The 18996-nt window shown below is 39.2% G+C and overlaps 1 protein-coding gene and 1 long non-coding RNA gene across 2 annotated transcripts in view; one reads left to right on the top strand and one right to left on the bottom strand.

Moving 5' to 3' along the window:
• Positions 1-18996, top strand: part of LOC114885958 — a 64286-nt gene that overhangs the window by 24939 nt on the left and 20351 nt on the right. The window contains exon 2 of the long non-coding RNA XR_003791222.1: positions 17983-18088. This is a non-coding gene — a long non-coding RNA (uncharacterized LOC114885958). The remainder of the gene's footprint in view (positions 1-17982; positions 18089-18996) is intronic.
• GUCY2C (guanylate cyclase 2C) overlaps positions 17799-18996 on the bottom strand; it is a 77838-nt gene continuing 76640 nt past the window's right edge. The window contains exon 27 of the mRNA XM_029206393.1: positions 17799-18975. Within this exon, the coding sequence (XP_029062226.1) occupies positions 18801-18975 (175 nt within the window). The 3' untranslated portion in view covers positions 17799-18800. The remainder of the gene's footprint in view (positions 18976-18996) is intronic.

The following is an 18996-nucleotide window of genomic DNA, read 5'->3' on the forward strand; positions in this document are numbered from 1 at the left end:
GCCTTCCTGGTCACAGAAGTCTGGAGCAAGAGAGTCAACAGGAGGAAGGAAAGAACAAGGATCTGCATTCATGTCTCCTGCAGGGATGCTCTCTGGTTCCACACTGGCTTTCATCCAGACTTGTGTCTAAATTTCTCTGCCTTGCGAATGAATAAAGTAAAAGGGGAAGGCTTGTGCCCCCCTTTTGAAATTATATGAGTAGCGCAGGATGTATCTATAGTAGGTCAAATCATGGCCCCCAAGATATGTCCATGTTCTGTGAATGTGACCTTATTTGGCAAAAGAATCTTTGCAGATGTAATTAAATTAACGATCTTGAGAGGAGATCATTCTGAACTATCTGGATGGGCCCTAAATTCAATGACAAGCGTCCTTTTAAGAGACAAGAGACAACGAGGATAGACTTGGAGAGAAGAGGAGAAGGCCATGTAAAAACAGAGGCAGAGATTACTCCACCAGAAGCTAGAAGAGATGAGGAACCGTCTCCCTCAGAGACTTCAGAGGAAGCACAACCCCCAAACACCTTAATTTCAGACACCAGTATGTAGAACTCTGAGAGGATAAATTTCTGTTGTTTTCAGCCACCAAGTTTATGGTTTTGTTCCAAGCAGCCCTAGGAATCAATGCAGTACCCATAAATCATAAATAATGTGTATAAGTACTACTGCTACTACTATCTTCCATCTGTTGAGCATCATATTTAAGATAGCAGTTTCTGGGAGCTGCAAGTTAGCTCCTAATTCTATTCCCAAGATGTCCCCCCTCAGCAAGCCTGACAGTGATATAATTAAAAAAAACTATTCGGTCTTTGTCCCCTGTTCCTGGCACAGAGCTCCTAAAACCCTGAGAATTTCCTGAGCAGTTAAGAGTATCTTTTGTATGCTAATGAGATGATCCAAGGCTGGGGGCCCCTCGATAGTTTCAGGATGAGGGCTGGTCACCAGAAAAACCAACCAGGGGATTAGAGGGTTGGAACTTTCAGACTTGCCCCTCCACCTCTGGGGAGAGGAGAGGGACTGGAGATTGAGTCTGGCTGCCATCTGGGTAGCAAGGAGGACCTGGTACAGTCCGTTCTAAGGAGATTCAAGAGTAGTCTCTGTTCTTAGTGATTCTAAATTAGAAGGGTGGGAGAAACATTAGTTTGGAAAGTTGTAGCCAGATGTTTGAGGAAACTAGAAGAATTCAGGATCCAGTCCAGTTTACAGGGAGATAACAAAACCATTAAAGACTAAAATCTGATATCTAAAAAGACACAAAAATAATTTTTTTTCTACACTTGCCCCCATTTTTAATCAAAGATAATCAAAATAAAACTAATTTATTTGCATTAAACCTCATCTGATTATTTACATGAGTGCAGCAAGACTATAGTGCTTGACCATATAAGCTTTTTAAAGACTGCTTTGCTAGGACTTTTTATAAGGAATAATAGATCGAACTCTTAAAAAATTTCTCCTGGTCAAGTAGCCAATCCAAAGTTCAAGCAGTTCCTTAAAGCTGTCTGGTCATATCTGAGTCTATGCATATCTCTCTCAAATTTGATACTCCAGTCAAAGCCTTGTTGATATAGTCAGTATTTCCAACTGTGTTCTGTTACAAGGAGAACAGATTCTTACTGAATTTGGCAAATAACTAACTCTTTTGCCATGAAAAGAATACTTAACAAGTTTGCAAATTCTAGAAGGATTAGGTAGGAAGAAAAAGTAAATGTTTCATCTTTGTTTCCAAAGGCATATCTTACTAAATTCTTGATAGCTTTAAGAGAAAAGAGAGAAAGGTTTCCTTAAATCTGGAAAAGCAAAACATAAAAGAACGAGCAAGATTCGTAAAACTTATAATCATCTTCATCATTTCATTCAGCCTCATGTTATTAATTCTTATTCTGCTTGAATTGTTTTCCCATTAATTCTGGAAATTTTTACCCAGTTCAGTTTTATGATCTTAAAGTGATCAGAAACCTGTATTCTACAGTACCTGTCAGAATACTTTCTATGAATTTTTCTAAAGCTCAAACACCTTTGTAGGAACACTTTTGCAAAATTGTTATAGTAAACAATAATTGCCTGTAAATGACAAAAGGCTTAAAATGCCCATTGTTAAAGATCTGATGAAAGTTCATTATAATGGAATTGACAAGAAAATTTCGTTATTTCTGTGACACATAACATTTCAAGATAACTAGATTTATGACAGATAACATTATGGCAGGACATATTTGAATTTTAGGAATTTTATACAATGTCTAGAACACTGATATTAGTAACATTCACCCACATAATATAACCTAAGGTTGATCATCACTTATTTAACAATGCTTCTCATGTAATTTAATATGCCGGATAAGTCCAATTAGTGTAACATCTCTCTTTCTATAAGGAGAAAGAATGAATCTTTTCAGATGTTCTAACTTGGGTTTTTCTAAGTTGGAAAAACCCAAATTAGTTCAAGGTCAAGAAGACATTATTTAGAATTTGAATTTTGGAAAGTTTGTCAAAAATGTTTTAAAGCACTTGGTCAAATATAAGATCATAGGTCACTGTGAAACTATACTCAGTTATCTACTTAACCAAAGTGACAAAGACTTCAGAGGCAAATAAAGAAAATTATACACTTCTGAGTAAAATTTATCTCTTTTCAATACTGAGAAGATAGGTTTACTTAAGCAATCAAAGATCCAATGATAAAGATAACATGAAGCACAGGAAATTATTTTGATAAAAGACAAAATCTTTGTTTTCTGGGTACGTAACTTAAAAGACAAAGAAAAATCTTTTACAATGTTATTATCAAAAGCAGACCAAAAGTTCAAGAAAACTTTGTAAAAAAGAGAGAGAAAACCAAATTATAATTTTGAACCAGCTTAATTTTGATATGAAAGCTCATTTACTTAATTAAATTTATTTTAATTCATAGACTGTCCTGACTACACCTAAAATTCTTTTTTGAGTATTCCTGTTCCACAAACTTCCAAATTTTCTTTTTGCATACATACATTTTGGATTCATTTTTGTCCTATTTTTTACCTTATTCCCAGCCAGGACAAAATTACTTTCTTTTCCTTTAACAAAATGCATTTCCATTCCTTATACCTAGTTTACTGAAAACACATATCTTTTCTTGTAGCTTCAATCACATATATTAGAATTATTTTTAATCCTTAGAAGCCCTTAATTTTTAGTGAAAGCTAAGAAGTAAGCGATTGTAAATTGTCCTTTATATTAGCATTCTGTGGCCTAGCAAATTTATACTTTTTGTAATTTCTGGAGGCATGCTTTTTTATAGTAAATTTCTCAGCTTGGCACAAAACGTGTTTACTAATAGATCCAAGCATGTCTAATTCCTCTATAAAAAAGGAAACAAAAAGTGAATAAACTTATGTCAGTAATTAATATTTCAGTCTTTTATTTAGAAATGATCTAAATATTCAATGAATATCCCTCATTTAATTTAACTTAGCAAAGTTCTAAGGTTTTAGGTTATCAGAAAGATTTGGAAAAAATGGCTTAGAAAGTTTACCTAGAAACTCTTATTTATTTAATTTATTTGTTCTCAACATTTAGGTTAAGCTACCCACAAGAACTTCATGGGATATTAGACAGAGTCATCCATCATCCAAAGTTATTTTTCTGGCAGACAAATTTTGTAACAGAGATAATAGGACCTTATTTGATTAGTAAACCCAGGTAGAGTAAAAGTTTTACATTTAACATTGATAACCCTAAAGACATGCTTGCTTTAATTAAACCAGCAAACTTAAACTAGCGTTAATACTGAATATTTTCCCAGATAATGTGAACCTGAAAAACATTTCGGTTAGTCTCTATTATATTTATAAGAATTTTTATGAATATTAAATTTATATAAGCACTTAAGCCAATTAAATAGAGCTCTTTTACAAACTATTAATTTTAGTAATACCATCCAGAGGTAGTAAATGCCACACATCTACAACATATAAACATAGCCAAACACAAAGAGACCTAATAGTTTTCATTTTACTAGTTATTGAAGAAGTTGGATCTAAGTCGTTGGGTTTTTTTTTTTCTTGATCCTGATCTTCCCCCTTTCATTTTTCTTATGATAAGAATTACTTCCCTGAAGTTTGTGCTTCAACATTTACATCTCAGAGACAGAGGGAAACAATGTCAGTTACAAGCTTTTTAAGATAAATAGGGGAGGTTTGGGGATTGATAAAAAGGAACAGTGAACTTTTGAATTGCCTCTAGAGCTGTCTTCCTAGTTTTGTAAAGATTTGACAGTTGCTCTCAATTCCATAAGAAATTGGGTTGAGGCTTAAATGGTATTATGGATTGATCTACTCATCCAACTGCATTATCTTTAATTTCTTTAGGGGAGAAGGCTTTAAAAAAATTCCTATCAGGATCTGAATATCAGCTTCTAATCTCTGAGCAACTTTTGACCACAGAGCTACTTAAAAATTCTTTTAACTGCCTCGTCAGTTTTCAGCCAGGACAAACTACATATTTCTAGCAAAATTAAACAACTTCATGGACCCAAAGGCATCCTCAAAGAGGGTGAAAAAGGTACTACTGCCTTCTCAAGATCAAGTCACTCCCAAAGATAGCCAAAAGAAAGAACCAACAGCCTGCATGTCCCAGGGAGGCAGAAAGTCAGGCCAGGCTCTTTGAAAGGTAACTGTTTAATAGTCTTTTCAGCATAGAAAGGCAATTCAGACAGAGGATTGCTAGAATAAGTCCTCAAATAAAGGAGGATAGAGCGGAGCAGTAGGAATTACATCAGTCCTATAGTCTTTTGTTTTAGGTACCTTTTATGTCCTTCCTTTTTTCATTTTAGCCTTTTGCAGTGAATCTTTTAATGGGCTATTTTGGAATTTTGAAACATTTTGGAGGCTTCTTCATACCAATTAAAATATGTATCCCTTGTGTTTAAATGCACTTCTTAAATGATATTATCCAACTGGAACATTCCTCATAGTGGCCACTGTGATTTCCCTGAGGGCTGGCAGCAGTTTGGTAGGACCCTTACCAAATGGCGTTCAACCCACATTTCTGCCCGGCCATATCTAGCCACAGATGGGGTGCAATCCACATTTCTGTCTGGCCATATTTTGGGGCCCCCAACCTGACGGTTACCAAGGCAAGTTCTCAGGACACAAAATTCTAGATTGTCTTTAGCGAGATTTTGACCATTTTTGGTAGATATTTATAGCTTCTTGGACCACAGTTCTTAAGCAGGTATGTAGGAAGGTGGCATGCTTAACTCTTTGGGTTTTAAGGATTCCCTTTTTTTTTTTTTTTAAGAGAAAGTTTTGGGTCTTTCAGAGCCAAAATAATACATAAAAGGGATGTGCTCCTGGGTTGGGGATTGTGTGGTGTTTTGCAGGGTACCTCACAGCACAGAAATTTTCTTGAGGTTGGCAGGTGACCTAGTGTTGATTTAACCCATTTTGTGACCAACTTGTCCTAACACCAGAGTCTTTGGGTTAGGTGGTGAATATTCTAACAGTTTCTATTAAGTGCTCTTCCCATGCTCACCAATTTTGTGATTTTTTTTTTTTTTTTACTTCTGAGATTCCCATTAGCTATAGCCTTTACTTAAAATTTTATTCACTCAAGGCTTCACACTGAACCCAGTCCCATTCAAATCAGATCTAGTCTGAATCCAGATCTAGTCCAGTTTTTAAGTCAGACCCAGCCCAACTCTGACCAGTAATTACCTGCAGTTCCCGATGTGGAACTGGGGATCTGGGGACAAAACCAAGGGCTGGGGTTTCCAACCAAATAAGTAACTATGGAAAAAGCCAATTAGATTAGGAGCTCCGTGCAAAGAGGGCAGAGCTGAGAACCAAGAAGGGACTTACCCGTGGGCCTTGGAAACGGTGAGAAAGACAGTGAACTCAAACAGGTCACAGGGTACCACTCCTGTGTTTCTCCTTGTCTTTGAAGCTGTCGAAAGTCTCCCTCAGTCCCGCTGCTGCCATCAAACTATTAAATAACAAAAATACAACTAAGTAAATTTAAGGATCAAAGTGGCTTTATTAAACAATTAATGAAGCAGGCAGTATCCCATCTAGCAAATAGAAGGGAGTTCTGCTAAGCTGTACAAAAGGAAAGATTCTTAAAGGCAGAAAGGGGGAAAATTATTAGCAAAGAATGCATTATTTCAGGCAAGGTCACCTCCTAAAGGGAATGCAAGAGCCTATAGGGAGGATTACCTCACTTAGGGCTGACTAGGTAATTCCAGGTCGACTAGTTGAAGTTTCCTGAGGGGTTGGGACTATAGTTCCAATAGGTTAGGTATTAAGTCTTACTTCGGTGACATGGGCTTAGCACAAATGACTCCATATGGGGCCTGTTGTTTCTTTTTAACAATAATAAACTGGTAAACATAAAGTGTTTTCTCAAGTTCTGTGAATTGTCCTAGCAAATTATGGACCCTGAGAAGGGAGTCATGGGAACCTCTGGATTACAGCTTCAGTCAGAATACGGGTGGCCCTCTGGGACTTGTAACAGGCAACTGCTGTGGAGACAGTCTTGTGAGACCGAGCCCTTAGCCTGTGGAGTCAGTGCTAAGTTGGTAGCTACTGTCAGAATAGAATTGAATTGTTGGTCACCCAGTTGGTGTCAGAGAATTGGCTGTTGGTGTTGAGAAGAAAAAACTCACATATTAACTTTTGGGTTTTTTTTTTCTTAATTACTCTTTTTTTACAGAAGAACTGCATCAGTTTTTCCAAGGTATAGATAAATTCTAGGTCAGTTTTGTTGGCCTCTCCTAATTAACTACAGGAGCATGCATTCCTCCTTCACTTTAGCTGAGCTATGGGTCTGGACTCCTCTCTCAGCAATTTGTCCCAAGAGGGATATACTACTGTGTGCACATCCCTGGAAAGCCTGGGAGGCAGCTGTGACGTTCTAGGTTATTGCTTCTGTGTTTTGGTTTTTTAATACTGAGGAGGATGGGTCCTAGTTAAAAACTTACGTGTGAATTTTTTCAGGCCCGACCGTAGGCAGTTCCATAGGCTCTTCCTGGCAGGCCTCACAGGGAACATTGCCCACCCTACACCAGGCCTGGTGCACAGTCTTGCACTGCTATCTCTGGAGGGAGGTGAAGTCAAGGACTCAGGCCCTCAGGCCACTCGTGTACTGTTTGCACATTTGCATTCCTGGCCCCGTGCCTTCATTCCTAGGTCTCTTTATCTGAAGCCTTGGCTAGAGAATCCCTCCAGGTATTTCTGTGGAGACCTCCTTATCAGGAGGAGGAAGAGGAAAACTTGAAGACACTTTACCCCATTTTGACCCAGGACCCAGTACTTTTCCACTCCTGGCCCTGCTCCCTTGCCCTCCCTTGACCCCAGAGTCAGTAAGACAGCCAGAGCCTTTTGTTGGAGGCTCCCTCAACGGTGAGATGATGCCATCCGTGCTGGTCCCCCTGACCCTTAACAGGTGTGCTGTTCCATGCGGGAAAATGCAACAGGGGGAGGTGGTGTTTTCTCTGGTCTCAGACTCGTATACCATCTCAGTACATGATTAGAGGCTTCGCTCTCTTTGTTGGCTTGCTCCTTTAATCAGCTACACAGATAATGAGCAGCTCAGATCTTTCTCCCAGCCTAGCGGGCTCCTGACAGATCTCGGGCCCAGCTGACCTTAAGCCAAAGGATAGTTAAAAAATCAATTTAAATCACAGCTGCATTTCAACAAGCACATGTGAAGTGCCTACTGTACTCCAGGCACTGTGCTAGGCTCTGTGGCTAGAGATGTATGAACCATAGCCCCTGCCTTTGAGGAGATCATGGTCTGAAGGGGCCTAGAAGGTCAGCAGTTCACTTCACGGTGTGGTAAGTGCTGTGGCAGAGGTAAGCACAGGGCGCTTTGGGGGGCGCAGAGGATGGGCACTGAGCATGGAGGGGATGGGGGAGGTCATAGAAGTCCTGCAAGAGGAGATGATACCTGAGAGGAATCTCAAAGCACAAGTGAAGAATGTGGGAGAGATTTCTAGGCAGTGGAATCAGCGTAAGCAAAGTCATGATCAGTATCAGCAGTGAACTCATCCACCTGTGTTACGATTACCTCCTCTGTGTAATGCTGCGGGATGGGTTTTTTGTTTGAGTTTGTTTTTTTGCTTTGTTTTGGGTTTTTTTTTTTTTTTTTTTAAGGCCTACATAGCCTCCTTCTCACTGGTTGAGACAGGTTGGTGGTGGCCTACGGCATGTCCATATGAAAATGGAGCAGATCATCCTGGAAAACTTGGATCAATGAGAGAGGTGGCCGTGTTTGGGGAGATGGTATTTTCAGCATGCATATGGCAGAAGCATCTGGTCCTTTGGGGCAAATGGAGTGGGTTTCTGGATTACAGTTCTTAACAGTGCTGGGGAGCAGGGTCCTGTGGTGTTTCGCTGAAACGGTTCTCTGTTGTGACAATCCAGGTTTCATTTTTGCAGACTCCTGGTTTTGTGGCCTCTAAGTCGGCTCCTCCTGCTCTTCCAGAGACTGGGGGAGCTACTGATGAACTCCTTACTTTTAAACTAGCTGGAGTAGACTCTTTTCCCTGTAGCTGAGAAACAGGGCCTTCTCACTGGGGAAGAAGTTTACAAGCAACAAGGCAGAATCAAGGCAGGACACTGTTCCTCTGGAGAAAAAGGCCTCATGGAGGGGACTGGGTGGTGGGATGTAGGACTTCTTACTCCCATGGTAATGCCGAGTCCCGTGGCCAACTTGCTGGTCAGGATTCACAAAAGTTCTCTTCCAAGTGGAGCCTGTAAGTGTCCAAGAGCAGCCTTTGTTCGGATGTCTTCTTATCAGTCAACCCAGGGAGCCAAGGGGGAGGAGACAGAACGGGCCAGGCAGTATCTGCTCTATGTCCAGCTCCTAGAAACCTCTTGGCACTACACTGTATCCACACACTGTCCACCCTTCTTGCTTTATTTAAACAAATGCATCAATACACAGAATCATTAAAGTTTAAAGTACTATACAGATCACTCCTTCAATTCTCTTGGAGTCTGATTGAAATTGAGGTCCAGAGAGGTTCAGAATAATAACTAATATGAATATAGTTCTCCTCTCTTTACAAAGCTGTCATCTATAAAAACTCCTTTGGTCTTCGCAGCAGCCCTAAGGGTTAAGCAACTGGCCGAGAAGCTCTTGGTTTAGTTTGTGGCAAAGCTGAGACTGAAATCTACATTTCTGAATGTACAGTCCTCTCTACTAGGGGCTCTGCAGACCGGTCCTGGTTTGCAATGGCAGATGGACATTGCCATAACATCTAAACGTGTGCTTCTGTGTTTTATAAAAGTATCATTCTCTGGTCAGTTTGAAATGAAAAAGGATCCTTGATCACAGAATCACAGAGTGAGAAATACTGCTCTATATAATGTTTGTTTCTAAGCTGAATGAGTGAGTAATTTAGGATCTCTTTAGAAGTTGCAGAAGGTTCTCGTGCAATTCCCACTCTTACCAAACATCTGCCCTATCACAAACCGCAAGATTTGATTATTTATTTCAAAAGAAATATGGAACTGGAGGCGATAACTCATGTCTTTTGTAACAAACGTGAGTTTTGAGTCATGAGTCTGCCCAGATATTAGGACATAAACCAGGAGTGTGTCACTGGTTTCTCTGCTGTGAGCTCTATTTACACTGCGGTCAGGTTAATACATTAAACAATTTGATGGAATAATCTACCCAATGTTAAACTGCAATTATTTAAAGGTGCTAGATAAGATGTGTTTTAACTGGGACTGCATTGTATGATATATGTGTATTTGTAAGCACATACACAAAGTTTTATATTCTATAAAAATACAGAAAAGAAGATAATGGCATTTTTAGCAAACATGAAAACAATGTGCTATTACTGCAAATACAAAGGCTCCATGAGAATTCTAGGCTGGAAAGTCTTCTATTTCTATGATGGTTAACTTTTCACCACTTAATAAAACAAGGTCATTTTCAGAACATATTATCCAACATCTGGTCTACCATCTGCTGGCTGAATAAAAATTCATGTGACTCAAGCACAAAAGGAACAATTTCCCACATCATTTCTGTTGTTGTTTTTTTTCTCATTTACAAAAACAAAGGCTATGTGATCATTTAAAAGATGCTCTCAGAAAGACACGTGTACTTCATTTGTGCAATAGGTAGTTTTCTGAAAAAAATTTGCATGAATTATTTTTTCCTTGTTTTATTAAATCTCATTTTCTATGCATGGGGAACATCTGATTTTTAAACAATTTTATTCTGAGTCTTTCAAAAACATAGGAGTCCCAATTTTTATGGAATACTATCTGTTATTTATTTTTGTATTTTTTAAAATTTATTTTTATAGTCGATGTATAACATTATATGTTATAGGTGTACAATGTAGCGATTCACCATTTTTAAAGGTTCTACTCCATTTATAGTTATTATAAAATATTTGCTATATTCCCTGTGTTGTACAATATATCCTTGTAGCTTATTTTATACCTAATAATTTGTACCTCTTAATTCCCTACCCCTATAGTGCCCCTCCCCGTTATTTACTTTTTTAATAATCTAAGCAATTAATGCACATAAAGAATATGAATATAATCAGTGTTTATAATGAGAAACAAATTGCCTGACCTACACTTCTCTTCCTCTAGTCCAATGTCTCTGAGGTTGTCCCTTTTTACTATTTCTGTTTTTAGGTCTTCTGAAGGTGTCAGCGTCAATCAAGCCAATATGCCTATACTATTGTTTCTCGTTTTATCAATCCGACATTATCTGACTTCCTGCTAGGATAAACGAAGAGTTGGCTCACCTACAATACTCTCTACCTTGTTCTCCACCTCCTTCCATTATCAATGGTATCAGCGTCTCTATTGCTATAAACTTCCCTCTTAGAACTGGTTTTGCTGCATCCCATAGGTTTTGGGTTGTCATGTTCTCGTTGTCATTTGTTTCTAGGTATTTTTTGATTTCCTCTTTGATTTCGTCAGTGATCTCTTGGTTCTTTAGTAGCGTATTGTTTAGCCTCCATGTGTTTGTGTTTTTTACAGTTTTTTTTCCCTGTAATTGATTTCTAATCTCATAGCATTGTGGTCGGAAAAGATGCTTGGTACGATTTCAATCTTCTTAAATTTACTGAGGCTTGATTTGTGACCCAAGATGTGATCTATCCTGGAGAATGTTCCGTGTGTACTTCAGAAGAAAGTGTATTCTGCTACTTTTGGATGGAATATCCTATAAATATCAATTAAGTCTATCTGGTCTAATGTGTCATTTAAGGCTTGTGTTTCCTTATTAATTTTCTGTCTGGATGACCTGTCCATTGGTGTAAGTGGAGTGTGAAAGTCTCCCACTATTACTGTGTTGCTGTCAATTTCCCTTTTTATGGCTGTTAGCATCTGCCTTATGTATTGAGGTGCTCCTATGTTGGGTGCATAAATATTTACAATTGTTATATCTTCTTCTTGTATTGATCCCTTGATAATTATGTAGTGTCCTTCCTTGTGTCTTGTGACAGTCTTTATTTTAAAGTCTATTTTGTCTGATATGAGTATTGCTACTCCAGCTGTCTTTTGATTTCCATTTGCATGGAATATCTTTTTCCATCCCCATCAGTACCTCTACTGATTATCTCTGTAACTTCAAACATTTTTCATTTCCTAGTCCTTCAACCTAGGATAGAATCTCCTAAGCTAATTCTCATAGGGTCTCACTATTTCCTCCAACTTTATTCCTAGAACTGGTCAAGTATTTTGTAGAATGTCCCTCAATTTGGTTTTGTCTGATGTTTCCTCATGATGAGATTGAGGTTATGCATATTAAGGAAAAATATCACATAGGTGAAGAAACCCTCTCAAGACATTGTATGAGGGGGTACAGGATGTTAATATGTCTTATTACTGGTGAAGTTAGGTTTAATTATCTGGTTAAGGTGGTGTCAGAGGCTTTTCCACTTTAAATGACTACTTTTCCTTTGTAATAATAAACATTCAAGGGGAGATACTTTGAAACTATACAAACATCCTGTTTGTCCTTAAACTGTCACCCACTAATTTTAGCATTAATTGATGGATCTTGCCTGTAAAAATTATTACTCTGGTGTTCTCATAGCCATTTTCTTTTGTCCTGCATTTTTCTACACTTCTTAATTGGATTATCCTATAAGGAAGTGTTATCTCATCTCCATCATTTATTTGTATATTTAATCACATTTATTTTGGTATGGAATCATGGATATCTACTTTATTCTTTAAGTTTCATTATTTATTTTATTGCTAAATTTCTTCCAGCTTTAACCATTTGGGAGTTCTTTCAGGTTGGCTTCTGTGTCATTTTGACATGCCCCCAACTTTTTTTTGTTTGTTTTTGAGCACTTCATTACCTTCTGTCAACACAAGGTGCTCCAGGTTTATTTTGCATTTTTCCTGCCCTAGTCTTTTTTTTTTTAAGGGTATTTTTCTTTTCTTGGCTGTGCCACATGGCTTGTGGCATCTCAGTTTGCCAACTAGGGATTGAATCCAGGCCATAGCAGTGAAAGCCTGGAATCCTAGCCACTAAGCCACCAGGGAACTCCTTCCTGCCCTAGTCTTAAAATCAGTCACTTCTGCAAGGAGCCCTCATTCCTTCTGGCAATGGTATTTAGAAGCAACAATCTGGACACTAGTTGTGTTCATTGCTATTTGGGTGTCACGACTTCTAGTTCCTACCAGTGGGTTAGTATATAGAACACATGTACATTTGTCTATATCTATCTATCTATCTATTTTGTTTTAAAGTCTACTTTGATAAGAGTATGGTACCCCAACTTCCTTTTCATTTCTATTCGTATGGAATATGTTTTTTAATTCCCTCAATTTCAGTCTGTGTTTATCTTTAGCTCTGAAGTGAGTCTCCTGTAGGCAGCATATAGACGGGTCTAATTTTTTAATCCAATCAACCACACTATGTCTTTTGATTGGAGCATATAATCTGTCAACATTTAAAGTAATGTCGGATAGGTATATACTTATTGCCATTTTGTTACTTGTTTTCTCATTGTTTTTGTAGTTCTCCTCTGTTCTTTCCTTCTTTTAGTCTCTTCCTCTGTGGTTTGGTGACTCCTTTTGTGTTATCTTTGTGTTCCTTTCTCTCTGGTTTTTGTGTATCTATTATAGGTTTTAGATTTGTGGTTCCCGTGGACTTCATATACATTGAACTATAACTATATCTACTAGTTTTAAAATGGTAATCATTTACGTTCATACACATTCTAATAGATCTACATTTTTTACTCTCTTCCCCCATTTTGTGTTTTTGATATCATATTCTACATTTTCATGTTTATCCCTTAACTATTTATTGTAGTTATAGTTGATTTTATAATTTTTGTCTTTTAACCTTCATACTAGCTTATTTAAGTGGTTGATCCACACCCTCTACTATATATTTGCCTTTACCAGTGGAATTTTTCTTTTCCTATGATTTCTTATATTTTGTTGTAGCCTTTTCTTTTTTCACTTAAAGAAGACCCTTTAACATTTCTTTTTTTTTTTTTTTTTTTTGTGGTACGCGGGCCTCTCACTGTTGTGGCCTCTCCCGTTGCGGAGCACAGGTTCTGGACGCGCAGGCTCAGTGGCCATGGCTCACGGGCCCAGCCGCTCTGCGGCATGTGGGATCTTCCCGGACCGGGGCAAAAACCCGTGTCCCCTGCATCGGCAGGCAGACTCTAAACCACTGCGCCACCAGGGAAGCCCCTTTAACACTTCTTTTAAGGTTGGGTTAGTACTGATGAACTCTTTTAGTTTTTGCTTTTCTGAGAAGCTCTTTATCTCTCCAATTCTGAATGATAACCTTGAAGGTATAGTATCTTAAGTTGTAGGTTTTCCCTTTTAAAACTTTAAATATGTCATGCCACTCCCTTCTGGCCTGCAAAGTTTCTGCAGAAAAATCAGTGGTTAGCCTTATGGGGGTTACCTTATATGTGACTCTGTTTTTCTCTTGCTGCCTTAAAAATTCTCTTCAGCTCTTGTCATTTTAATTATGAGATGTCTTATACGGGTCTCTTTGGATTCATCTTGCTTGATGACTCTCTGTGCTTCCTGTACCTGGAAATCTATTTCTTTCCTCAGGTTCAGAGAGTTTTCAGCCACAATTTCATTAAATACACCTTCTACCCCTTGCTCTCTCTCCTCTCCTTCTGGGACCGCTATAATGCTAACGTTAGTATGATTGATTTGTCCCAGAAGTCCCTTAGGCTATCCTTATGTATCCTCATTTTTAAAATTTGTTTTTCTTATTGTATTCTGATTGGGTGATTTCCATTATTCTGTCTTCTAGGTCACTTATGTGTTCTTCTGTATCAACTAATCTGCCGTTAATTCCTTCTAGTATATTTTTCATTTTAGTTATTGTATTCTTCAGTGATGACTGGTTCTTTTTTATACTTTCTAGTTCCTTGTCAAAATTTCCACTGTGTTCATCTATTCTTTTCCCGAGTTCAGTTAGCATTCTTATTACTAATGCTTTGAACTCTTTATCTGGTAAATTATTTATCTCTGCTTCATTTGGGTTTTTTTCTTTCTTGTTCCTTCATTTTAAACAAATTCTTTTGTCTTCTCAATTTGTTTAACTTTCTCTGTCCCCATGAAATTAGTGAAACAGTTACTTATTGTGGTCTTGAAGGGGTGTCCTTGAATGGAGCATCCTGTACAGTCCCTGGTACCCAGTGGCTTTGGTGGGAGAGCTGGATCAGAAATGAGCATGTCTTCCCACAGGTGTGCTGGCAGCCCCACCTTGGTAGGAGGTAGAGCTGGAGCAGCTAGAGCCAGAGGCAGGTGCAAGCTGGAGCTTCTCCTATGCTCAGTGGCTGTTGTCACCCTGTTGGGAGTGGAGTTGGGACCCAAGGGGCTGAAGCAGGAGCCCTGAGGGAGTTGGGTTTTTCCCAGATGTGGTGGTAGTCTCTCCCTTGGTTTGCATCACAGCCAGGGCCTGAGGGTTTGGGGCTGCACTTTTGTGCTGGCTTCACTTTTTCCCTGGTATGTGTGACTTGGTTAGAGGCTGGGTCAGGGCCAGTGAGGCTGTTGCCACACTACTCAGCTGGTTTCGCTCCTGCTGGTTTTGGTGGTCTCCTACCTGGAGCTAGTTCCCCTCCTCCCAAGTGTGGGCAGGAATGTGCGTGCTGGCAATGGCTGCCTCAGCCTTGGTCAGAGGCAGAGCCAGGCCAGGGTTTGAGCTGGCTCCGTTCCCCCTAAGTCTGTGTACTCTCATTGGCAACGGTAGCCTCCACCCTAGTGTTGATTAATGCTAAGATTCTCTCTTGCCCCTTCATCTGCTCCTTCTGAGCTTGGAGCTCCCCCAGAACCCTTCCTACCTTTTCCATCAGTCCTCTTCTACAATTGCTTTGGGCTACTATTCTCTCTTTTAGTCTGATCCCATCTGTTTTCTGTCTTTCAGAATTGTCTCATAATTTCCAGTTCACCGAGGATATTCTTTCCTGTTTCCCAATTCTTTGTAGAAGTAATTTTCTGTCATTCTGGGGGTTTGAGGTGGGAGTGGGTGATTAAAACTAAGGCCAAGTGTGCAATTATAACCTAGTCTCATCACTGATCACTGGAGCTGGAATCTCAGTGTATTATTCTCCACATCTAAATTCTCCTTTGGGAGACTGGCTACATAAATTATCTTGGGCAAATATTAAACCTGACTCTAATTATCTTCTGGGTCTAACTACCGAATTCCAGGAAATATGGAAAATATAAGAACAAATTAAACATAACCATGAATATTCAATCAGCTAAATTCATTGAGGAACTATGTAGGAAAAATGACTCAATTTCTTCCACACATAAATGTCATGGGAAAAAAGTGTGTATGGGTGAAACGGTATAGGTTAAAAGAGACTAGAGTGATGTTTCAGGCATGTGTAAGCATATGGACCTTTATGGATCCCGACTTGAAAAAACTAATGTAAAATATTTTTTTGAAACAGCTAGGGAGATTTTTAATAAAAGGAACCTGCTATTAGTTGATATTAAGAACCTTTCATTAATTTCATTTGCTATGATAATGGTATTTTCGTTATGATTTTTAAAAAACCCTTATTTTTAAAAAACCCTTATCTGCTAGAGCAAGGGTAAAAGCAAACAATAGCTGCAAATAAAAATAAACTTTTATTGGAACACATCCTGCCCATGGCCTTGCATACTGTCTACGGCGACTTTCGTGCTGCAACAGCAGAGGTGGGTAGTTGCAACAGAGAGAGGGCTGCCTGCCAAGTGTGAACTATTTACTGCTTGGCCCTTTACATAAACTGTTTGTCAACTGGTTGGGGGGGGGGAGGGATAAGTTAGGAGTTTGGGATTAACAGGCACACACTACTATATATAAAATAGATAAACGACAAGGACCTATAGCACAGGGAACTATATTTAATATCTTGTAATAACCTATCATGGAAAAGATCTGAAAAAGAATATATATATATGTTTATATACATATATATGTATATATAAAACTGAATCACTTTGCTGTATACCTGAAACACAACATTTTCTATCACTATACTTCCATAAAAAATTTTTTTAAGAAGATGTATTGAGGTATTTATAGGTGAAAGACAGGATATTTGGAAGTTCTTTTAAAACAATCTGGTAAAACAAACAAAGTTGGTAGAAGATAGATGAAACAAGGTTGGGAAAACATTGGTAATTCTTGAAATTGATGATGACTCGATGGGGATTCATAAGCTATTCTCTCTACTTTTGTGTACATTTGAAAAATTCTATAATCAATCCTTGAAAGAAAATCATCTGAAGTATGCTTATTGCACATGAAAGTTCTGTGTTTGAAATGCTTTAGTTCTGACTAATTAAGCAAGTAGAGAGAGGCGGGAAAAGTTGAAGGTAGAGGTTATATGTTGAAAATCTACTATATGAACCACTGTGCTAGGTTCTTGACAAATTTCATTAAAAAAAATCATTATAACAACTCCTTGAGGTGGATATTATGATTAATGATTTATTAATGAAACAGAGGCTTGGAGACATTAATTAATTTACAGCTAGAAAAGAGCAGAGAAGGAATTTGGCCAGTACTATTCTTAGTCACTGTCATCACTGGTGTTATACATCCACACTGTTAAGTGGTCAAGCCGAGGCCACACATCTGTTTAAAGGTCAAGAAATATTTTACAACCACGTAGAGTCTATAATAGAATACAAACACTGGAGCCTTCAACTGAGAAGTTTTTCATCAATGCCCTGTGAGCATTAAAAACAATTTTCTGGTCGACCTTAGAGTTGCTAAGTTTGCCTGTTGTCAAGGATGCTGCTTGGTCCCCACACCCACTTATCTCTTTCCATTTCTCTCTCTCCTATAAGATTCAAGGTTTGGCAGAGACTGTATGTCTCTACCGCCTACATTAAGCCCAGTCCCTGGAATAAAAGGAGAAGGTCAAATATGTTTCCTGAATGAATGAATGACCAAGAACTTCCATGCCACGACCTCATCCCTGTGTATAAAGTCTCCTTGTGCTGGACACAGAGGCACAGACAGATTATAAACCTCCAGATTCCAAGGAAGGACTCTTGCTGCATATTACGTGTTCAACCTATATATCAGGAGATAATTTATTACTTTTTTTTTTTTTTTTTTTGCGGTACGCGGGCCTCTCACTGTTGTGGTCTCTCCCGTTGCGGAGCACAGGCTCCGGACGCGCAGGCTCAGTGGCCACGGCTCACGGGCGCAGCCGCTCCGCAGCATGTGGGATCCTCCTGGACCGGGGCATGAACCTGTGTCCCCTGCATTGGCAGGTGGACTCTCAACCACTGCGCCACCAGGGAAGCCCTATTACTTTTTGATTGTCTGCTTTTCCAGGTGATGGAGAAGACATAACCTGTTTCTTAATCTCTGGGGTGGCTTTTGTGGCAGAGGCCTGGGGAGGCATGATGTGGTTAGAGCAGTTGTTTTAGTGGTTTAGTGCCAGGGTGTTACATGCTTGTTCTTGCCCTTGCTGATACTAGTCTACTCAACCTGACTTTTGTCCTTTCCCCAGAGATTTCAAGCAGACGAGTCATGCTGGAGTGCCATTAGAAGGGGCAAGAGATTGCTGCTGGATGTGAAAGGGGGTTTGAAGAATTTGAAGTAATGTGTCTTTACAGGTAAACAGGATTTGAATTTAGCCCAGCTCCTATGGTAGAGGGCTAGACACAAAATTACCACATGCACACAGGTAATGATAAACGTCAAGGTTCGTATCCCTGAGCAATGATGCTAGCTTTGCCCTCCTTCAGTGCAGGGGAATTAAGTCAGTTTTTCAGTGAGTGCAAGGCGATGGATGGTGCATTCCAGGAAAAATGGGTGGAAAAGATGGAAATACATCCACAGACCCAGGAAACACTTAACTTTTATTCCTACCTCATATACTGCATATTTTCTGCAAAAATTATGAGTTAAATATAATTTAATGGAGACAAAGTACTTAAAATATAATTGCAACAATTAAAAAAAGAATCCTATCACGAATACAGAAGGAAAAAGAGCCAGTAAACAAAACAAAACAAAAATAGGCGAAATAAGAACAAAACCTCCTCAACTTCGAGATGGTACATTCATTCCTCTTCTTTCCCAGGTCAAAGCTCCCTGGGGTAACTGTTGAGATTGGGCCCCAGAATAAAAGGTAATTATCGCACTGAGGGCATACATCTGATTCACAGAAGCAAGTCTGTGTTCCAGACAGGGCAGCCGAGGCTGAAGAGGTTGCATCTAAGTCTTCTTCCGTTCCACTGAGCTGTCAGGGAAATGGAAGCTTCAGGACACCTGCCCAAGTGCAGCTGGGCTTAGTTTGCCCGAGCCCTTAGACTTCACTGAGGTTTAAAAATGGGTGCTCTCCTTGTCTGTCGTGTTCAGCTGCAAGTATTCCAGGGTGCCCTTCTTGTAGCTGGCTACCCGGGTTGGTTTTCTGTTCCTTATCCCTGAGGCCTGTCTTTTCTGTAAAGAGCTGGCGATCATGTCTACAAACTCGGCTTGCAATCGCTGTTGGTTTTCCCTGGAGAGAGAGTGCGGAGGG

Source organism: Monodon monoceros, unplaced genomic scaffold (genome assembly GCF_005190385.1).
Source record: "Monodon monoceros isolate NGI ecotype Baffin Bay Population unplaced genomic scaffold, NGI_Narwhal_1 Super_Scaffold_6, whole genome shotgun sequence".
NCBI classification, from domain to species: domain Eukaryota; kingdom Metazoa; phylum Chordata; class Mammalia; order Artiodactyla; family Monodontidae; genus Monodon; species Monodon monoceros.